The 8,750-nt window shown below is 46.7% G+C and overlaps 1 protein-coding gene across 2 annotated transcripts in view; it reads right to left on the minus strand.

Moving 5' to 3' along the window:
* Positions 1–658: 658 nt before the first annotated feature.
* The window catches only part of Xrcc6 (X-ray repair cross complementing 6), a 23,936-nt gene continuing 15,844 nt past the window's right edge, over positions 659–8,750 (minus strand). For both annotated transcript variants that reach the window (XM_005354473.2, XM_013348808.2), the window contains exons 9-13: positions 7,797–7,958; positions 6,308–6,437; positions 3,807–3,907; positions 2,312–2,425; positions 659–985 (exon numbers count right to left, since the gene is read on the minus strand). In XM_005354473.2, coding sequence (XP_005354530.1) covers positions 795–985; positions 2,312–2,425; positions 3,807–3,907; positions 6,308–6,437; positions 7,797–7,958 — 698 coding nt within the window. In that variant the 3' untranslated portion in view covers positions 659–794. The remainder of the gene's footprint in view (positions 986–2,311; positions 2,426–3,806; positions 3,908–6,307; positions 6,438–7,796; positions 7,959–8,750) is intronic.

The raw sequence follows: 8,750 nt of genomic DNA on the forward strand, positions 1-8,750 counted from the left end.
TTGTTAATCTGAATCCAAAAGGAGTTCTGTGTTTTACCTGCAAATATATATGTTCACTGTGTGCTTAGTGCCCATGGAGATCAGATCAGAAAGGGTCCCTAGAAGTGGAGTTATAGATGGTTGTGTGTATATATATGGGCTGGGAAACAAACTTGGGTCCTCTGTAAGAGCAACAAGTGTCCTTAACTGCTGAGCCATCTCTCCAGCCCCAACATCATACATTTAAAGAGAACAGGTGGGGGCTGGAGAGATGGCTCAGTGATTAAGAGCACTGCCTGCTCTTCCAAAGGTCCTGAGTTCAATTCCCAGCAACCACATGGTGGCTCACAACCATCTGTAATGGGGTCTGGTGCCGTCTTCTGGCCTGCAGCCATATACACAGACAGAATATTGTATACATAATAAATATTTTTTAAATAAATAATAAAGAGAACAGGTGGGAAGACATGGGAATACAATCTTGTAAGGCTTGTCACTCCAGAAGGACCTGTATGACCACTTATCCATTCCCACACTCTTCCCCGACCTCCTGTGTGTTTCCACTTGATATGTACATCTGGGGCGGGGGGGGGGGGGGGGAATTAAGCTAAGAGACAATTAGAGTAACCTCTGGATTTGAGGCAGCTACTTTCCCGTTCATATTGAACAATACACAGTATAAAGTTAGAGCTCTTTATTCATATTAGTGTAAGGCACAGCACAGCGGAGTGGGAGGGCCACAATCTCCATGATAAAGTCCCTTGCATTTCTATCAGGCAGCTATTTGCAGCTTGGCGAGACACAGCAACTGGTATTCACTTCTGGAAGTGTCTGGTGAGAGCGTCTAGCAGTTCCTGCTTCTTCGGTCCACTCTTGAGCCCATAGGCTTTGCAGACCTCCTTCAGTGTAGGCACAGTGAGCTTGCCCAGTGTGCCCTTGGCACAATGGGCCTTCAGCTCTTCTTCTGATAACTCCACCTTAATCTTTTTACTTGGAGAACCTTCATCTAGAGAAAAGGCAGGAAGGAACAACCTAGAAATTCTTCCAGTGGTAACCCTAGCAACATGGCACAGGACCGTCGTAGGATGCGGATGCAGCTGACCATTTGCCATCTGCTCATCTAGCACAGATGCTCATTCTGTATGGGCCCTATCACTTTTTCTTTTTTCTGGAACACAGCATAGCAATAGACTGCTTGCCTAGTATGCTTAAGGCCCTGGTTTCAATGTCAGCAAATCCAAGGTGTAAGAAAATAACCATTTAAGTTCTGAGGCACCAGGCAATAAAGACAGGGCGAGTGACAAATTTACTGGTAACCCAGACAACGTCTGATGCAACCTCTAGGGAATGACAGGAGTCAGTTCTGAAGCAAAATGGAGCAATCTGATCTCTTGCCACTCCTGTCGTCATGGGTCTACCGGGCAACGAGGATTAAATATGGCTTTACTTTGCCAAAGACAGCCAAAAGGAGTAGAACCTAAGCCATAACCATTCCAAAATGGCGACAGCGTATCTGGTGCTTCTCTACAAACGTGAGCCTCATAGTAAAGGAAATCTGTAAGGAAAATGGTCAGTGCCAGGAGCAGACAACAGGGGGAGCCAAAGAGACTACACTCCCAACTGGAGGGCTACACGTCAAAGCAGGACATATATTCTCTTTACCATTGTCTTTGCAGAAACTTAGATAATTAGGGGCCAGAGCGATGGTTAAGCAGTTAAGAGCACTAGCTGTTCCTCATAGAAGCCAGTGTGGTGATCCATGTCTGTAATCCCAGCACCCAGAAAGAGAAGTCAGGGTTTCCTGGACTTCAGGGTCAGCCTGAACTACAAACACCCTTTAGTTGTGGCAAAGCAAAACAACTAAAGAACATATAAAAACAGACTCATTTCTTCCTAGATGGAGTATAAATGTCACTTTTTTGGAGGCTGTGTATCCCAGGTCCTCCTGTCATTCCTGAGTGCTGGGTCTATAGGCGTGTGCCACCACATCCAGCTATTGATGCAATTCTTACCACGTGTACCGGTGCATGTCTTTGTAGAGGCCAGAGAAGGATGTTGGGTGTCCTCATCTATAGCTCTCCACCTTATTCCCTTGATATATGGACTTGTCCCTATCTGCCCCATACTGCCCCACTACCCCATGTACATAGATTTCTGAAAAGACTGGGATGAAGCTCAATGACAGTGCTTACTTGGAGATGTGAGGTCCTCACTGACCCCTATACACTCATCATCCCCCCCAGAAATGAAGAGAAAAGTCTGTGATAAGACCATAAAGACCACAAGGAAACCTTTGAAAGGAGCATGCCATACATCAAGCTGCAGCCCTCACCTTGTTTTCTCTTGGCAGTTTTGCTCTCGGGGTCATAACCTGGGGGGTAGACAAGTTCTTTAAACTCATCTACCAGGGAACCCAGTCTTTTCTTCATGGTTTCAACCTTGGGCACTAGAAAATCAAAACAACAGGGTGCTCATGTGAGTCACATGCATTCCAGTGGCCTGTCCATTCCAGTTCTGTGGGAAACACGAGAGCACTGAGTCAGGTGACCAAGGAAACACGGACTAGATCCTTCTGGCATCCTCCATGCACAGCATCCTCAGTATTGTGATGGACCATTCTATGACCTCCTTAGATTCCCAAGTCTTGAAAAATGCCAGTTCCTTATTTAAATGGCACAGTGCCTTCATATATCCTACACACTCTCTCTTGCACTTGGAGGGAACTGAGGGTACGGGAGTGCTCCTTCCTCACAGGCTGCTGAACTGAAAGACTGTCTTCTGCTGGACAATCCCCACAATCACGCCTGCTTTTAATAAGAGCTATTTTGTCTGATGTAAGACGCTTCAGAGAATTAGGACACTAAGCAGGCCAAACTAATTGTTCTGGTGCTTTTAACTGTCACGAGAACCTTCATTAAGTCCAATCTACTTCCAGTGACCATTCACTTCCCTGTCACAGCCTGCATCCTCATAAACACTATCAAGAAGGGGTCTAAGAGCCGGACGGCATGCTTTTAATCCCAGCATTTGGGAGGCAGAGGCACAGATCTCTGTGAGTTCAAGATCAGCCTGGTCTGCAAGAGCTAATTCCAGGGCAGCCTCCAAAGCTACAGAGAAACCCTGTCTCAAAAAACCAACAACAACAAAAAAAAAAAAGGAGGGGGGGGGGTCTGATAGCAAGGCCTGAGAGAAAAGCAGCAAGTATAGCGGTTCAGGGCGAGGGAAGGACTCTGTTTCCTAATGTATCCACTACTGACTGCTCTGAGAAACCAACCACCCCTTTCTCTGGAAAGTAAGGGCAGCAGAAGCCCCCGCTTCAGAACTATGGAAATTAACTGAGTCAGCAGGCAGAACAACAGTGCCTGCCACACTGCAGGCCTCAGTAAATGTTATCAGCATTAACTTTCACCACACAGACATGGGGTGGCCTAGTTAGTTCAGAGTCAGGTCTCAGGAGCCTGGCACTCTTTCCTCCTGTCAGCGCAGAGCTAGCCAAATCTGTTCCAGGCAGTCTAAGGTGACCTAGAAAACCTCTCGAGCAGAGACGGTCTGAATGAGGAGGTTTGGAGATGGCTAGAAAAACACTTCAGATCACTGGTCAGAGGGCCAAAAGCAAAAGCTGTCTTCCTTTGTGGTTCCCCCAGCACACACACACACCAGCACCACTTGGTACTGGACAGGTCGAGGCCGCCAACTGAAATTTAAAGAAAGATCTCGCCTAAGGATGTAGCTCACCAAACAAAGCAGAAGGCTGCCTCCCTGCAATGTATAAGCCCCGGATTCAATCCCCAGCACCAACAACCAACAACAAAAAACACACTCCTTACGTGTCAGATCTACTACTTGTTCAGACTCCATCATATCCAGAGCGAGGGCCTCCAGGTTCCGGAAGTGCTGCTGCAGCACCGGGTTCTCAAAACTGTCACTCCTGTTCAAACAACATCGGAACACAGAGCTTTCAGGAAGGAACTAAATAATCAGCGGAGACAGCACGGGTCTAAGGCCAGTTCACAAGTAAATCAACTTCTCTCTCCAGTTCTCAATTTATCACTGGATGCTGGACCATTAACTGCAAAGCAAACCTGGCCACTTGCCTGTCACTAGAAGCTTCAGGCAAAGATAAGAATAGAGAAAACAGAATGATTAAAGAGAGAAGAAACGAAGGACAACGGGACGGAGAGGGAAGAAGTGGAACGTGTTTTCTGTGTACAGAGCAGCACAGGAGATAAGTGTTTGAACCCTGAGCCACACACACGGAGCTGAAACCTGGTCTCTACGCTTTTCTGTTGGATGAGACTGAAAAGGGGGCCTACTGGCCTGTAGCCTGTTTCATCTGCAAAGTGGGCATAAAACTAACCTTTCAGGATTGCGTTCACACACACACACACACACACACACACACACACACACACGAATAGGCATCTGCAGACATCACAGGAGACTGCAGAGGTCAAAGGTGTCAGATCCCTTGGTGCTGGAGTTACAGGTGGTTGTGAGGCACCTGACATAGGTGCTGGGAATCAAATTCCAGTCCTCTGCAAAAGCAGTAGATGCTCTTAACCACTGAGCCATCTTTCGCCCCCCTTTCAGGTTTCTTAAGGAGAATAAAGGACAGGGTTGAGGTGTAGCTAAGAGAAGAGAACTTGCCTCATATGCTGGAGAATGCCAGATTCAATTCAGCATCAAATATTAACAAAAATAATTGATAGAATGTTGGCACTGTTGTTAACACATGGTACTTTATTGTTCTTGATGTGTGTTTGTGTGTGTAAGACACGCCTTGAGATCAAACCCGAGCCTTGTACAAGCTAGAAAAGTGCATCCCCAGCCCTACATGGTGGATTCTTAGTGCTCCCATTTTCTAGGAAAGGACTATAGCAGGAAGTTACAGCTACAGGAGAAAGGCAGCTTTTTGTTTTTGTTTGTTTGTATTGTTGTTGTTTTTTTGAGACAGAGTTTTATATATCCCAAGCTGGCCTCAAACTGTTGCACAGTAATGACCTTGAACTCCTCATACCCCTGCCTCCACTTCCCCAAGTGTGTACTACAATGAAGGGTGTCATTTGCTCACAAGTAGAAGTAGCTGCAAAGATAGAATGTGAAAAACTCAAACTTGATGGCAAAAACAAGAACAACAACAACGCCGGGTGGTGGTGCACACCTTTAATTCAAGCACTTGGGAAGCAGAGGGAGGTGGATCTCTGTGAATTTGAGGCCTGACTGATCTACAGAGTGTTCCAGGACAGGCTCCAAAGCTACAGAGTAAACCCTATCTCAAAAAACAAAGAAACAAACAAACTGACTTTAAAATAGACTATAAACTAAGCGTGATGATGTATGCCACCAGTTTCAACACTTGGGCCACTCTGGGCTAGACAGCAAGACAATGTCTCAAAATCTTAAAGCTAAGATCTTGATAAGCATATCTCCTAAGAGGACATACACATGGCCAAGAAATACACGAGATGTTCGTTCAACTGTCGTTTTCATTAGGGAAATATAGATGAGGCTACATGAGTTATCACATCTCTCAAAAAATGAAAGACGAGGCTGGAGATGTGGCTCAGCTGAGTGTGAGCCTAGTCAGCATGAAGCCCTGGGTTCAATTCCCAACACCAAAACCAGGCATGGAGGCCCCTGCTTGTAACCCCAGTGCTGGGGTGGAGAAGGCAAAATCAGAAGCTCCAGTTCTTCCACAGCTACATAAGCTACATAGCAGAAGGAGTACTGCAAATTTGAGGCTAACCTGGGCTACATAGCAATTTCTAGGCCCACCTGAGTTAGAGCAAGAGCCCATCTAAAACAAACAAGAAACCAAGTAAACACATGCCACTCTTTTCTAACTTGTGAAACCTCTAGCCATTTTTTGTTGTTGTTTGTTTTTCCAGACAGGGTTTCTCTGTAGCTTTGGAGCCTGTCCTGGAACTGCTCTTGTAGATCAGACTGGCCTCAAACTCGCAGAGATCCACCTGCCTCTGCTGACTTTTTAGGTCTCCTGCACAGTCTGAGACTCTTCAAGATAAGCAGAGCCTCCATTCTCGATGTACTTTTATTTTTGATTTTTCAAGTCAGGGTTTCTCTGTATAGTCCTGGCTGTCTCTGTACCCAGTCTGGCCTCCAACTCACAGAGATCCACCTACCTCTGCCTCCCAAGTGCTGGGATTAAAAGCCCATGTACTTTTTAAATTCTTGGTGACAAATAATGATTTCTTGTTTTTGACTACCTGAAGAGAACCATGCCCTCTTAGTCTATGTCTAACCCAAATTTCTAACACGGTCCAACTCAGTAGAGCACCAGAAGAAAGCCCAAGGCTGACCCAGCGCTCACCTGTATGTGAAGCGGAGCTTATGAACAATGGCCTTCATCTTGTCTATCTGCTCGGGGTTGGCCATCACCTTCTCAGTAAAGGGCACCTTCCGTTTGTCGTCAGCAAAGGGGAGGAAGACAAGCTGGAAGCCTGAGGAAGGAAAACAGGTCTTCTGAGGTTTGACTTAAGTGGCGTGGCTGTTTGTCTCTGAGCCCGGTGATGCTGAAGCTGGGGGTTATAAGTCCAGTTCCTCCTTTATCAGGGGACACCTGTGAAAGTTAGTTGAACAGACTCTCTGGGGATTCATGGGAAACCTGACAGAAGAGGGATGCCCCAACAGGGAGCAACAGCCAGGCAGCAACAGATGGTCCCAGCGTCTAGCTTTTATTATTATTATTTTATTAATCCAGAGTCAGATGGTCCCAGCTTCATCAGGCTCTCCTCTGAGCTACAGCCTTTTCCCATTGTTACTGCAGTTTAAAGCACACATTAAAGAGATAGGAGTTATCCTGTGGATCCTGGGTACAGTCCCTTCATGGTTCTAGAAGGAAAAACCCAGCCACTCTAATCAATACTGCTGCTAGGGAAGGGCCCTTATGGCAGGGCTGAAGGTGTTAAACAAACAAACGAGCCAATTTCTCCCCTCCGCTCTCTAACACACACACACACACACACACACAGTGCGTCTACTATTGACAAGGACTTTGAGGTCACTCCTGGTTTTGGACAGCCAGCTATCGCATGAAACGGTGAGAGGTTAAATGAGAGGTTAGGTTACTAAGCAAGCATGTTGATGCCCCTGGTTTGGGTAGCCCCAAATTACCACGTTAGCATTGGTTCTTATCAGCATGACTAGAGGACTAGATCAGGGACATCTTGTGCTGAGCATAAGCACATGAAATTATCCCAAATATAAAACAACCTCCAAGCAAGAATAGGAAAAGTAAATTCTGCCCCCAAGTTGGCTGGCTGACAAGTGGCGGAGATGGACTCAAAACAAAAGAAAGTGAGCTCTCAGATGTACAGCAGAAGACAAAAGTCACAGCTGGGTATGGCGGTGCGTGCTTGTAATGACAGTACTCAGGAGGCAGGGGCAGCAGGAACACAAGTTCAAGATCAGCCTGGGCTATATAGTGAGACTTTGCACAGAGGGGCTAAAAAGGAAAAGCAAGTCTGACTTCAGTTTATCCATGTCGTCTCCACACACCACTGCCCTGGCAATTACACCAAGTACTAAGGGTAACAAGAGACTTTCAGTAAAGGAAAACGTCAACAGAGAAGCCCTGAAACAACGTGCAAATACATAGAGTGGAGCCCGTCCTGAGGCCTGACAACCTGTGACTGCACACCGTTGCCATCTACGGTGGCCTTGCCTGTGAGGACATCACATCCACATACAAAACCTTAAAATCGCACATTTCCCAGGCCTGATTATCGGGGACTCTGTGCTTCAGACCCCTTATGGGATCCCAAAGCACACGGAAGGCTCAGGAGCTCTCTGCCACGCACCTGCTGGAGTCACCTGAATATTCTGATCGTCCAGTTCCTCTTCCTGTGGCACCAAAGCCACAAAATATGGGGGGACGTTTTTTCGGGGTGTGTATCTACACACGGCTATGACCTCCTTCTCCAGACACTTGGTGAGCAGAGCACTGAACAAGGTTGAGCTGCCTGGAAAACAAACAGCACAGGGGCCTGCGTCCCAAAGCACTCTCCTCGCCCACCTCGCTCCCCAGCATAACCACAGTCTCTTTTGATTTGGTTTTTTTTTTTGAGTCAGGATTTCTCTGTGTAGCTCCAACTGTCCTGGAACTCGCTCTGTAGACCAGGCTGGCCTTGAACTCACAGAGATTTGCCTGCCTCTGCTTCCCAGAGCGCTGGGATTAAAGGCATTAAAGGAGTGTGCCAACACACCCAGCCATAAAATTTTGTTCATTTTCTTTACAGGGCCGTGATACCTCAGTAAGGAAAAGGTGAAGACCCAGAGCTGAGAGAAAGTAGAAGTCGAAGGGACAGAGAAACAGAAAGAAAAGCAATCAAGTTTGGGGGTTCAAATACTGCATTGGGAGTATGACTCATTGCCATCTCACTGCACCAATGTTAGGCTGATGTTAGGCATGAGCTTCCAGTACTAACGGAAGCCACTCAGGTATCGATGAGCTCCTTGTGAAGTGCTCAAGTACAGACAAGGGCAAAGGTCATATCACCTAGAACTGCCCACAGTTAAAGCAGAGGAATGTCCTGGGTTCAGTTTTCGCTCTATTATTTGGTCCCTCTTTTAATTCCATAGGATGAAAGCTTTAAAAAAAAATTCCAGCCGGGTGGTGTTGGTCCACGTCTTTAACTTCAGCACTTGGGCGGCAGAGGCAGGTGGATCTCTGTGAGTTCGAGGCCAGTCTGGTCTATAGTGTGAGTCCCAGGACAGTCAGAGCTACACAGAGAAACCCTGTCTCAAAAGAACCA

This window comes from Microtus ochrogaster, chromosome 15 (assembly GCF_000317375.1).
Source record: "Microtus ochrogaster isolate Prairie Vole_2 chromosome 15, MicOch1.0, whole genome shotgun sequence".
Taxonomy (NCBI): domain Eukaryota; kingdom Metazoa; phylum Chordata; class Mammalia; order Rodentia; family Cricetidae; genus Microtus; species Microtus ochrogaster.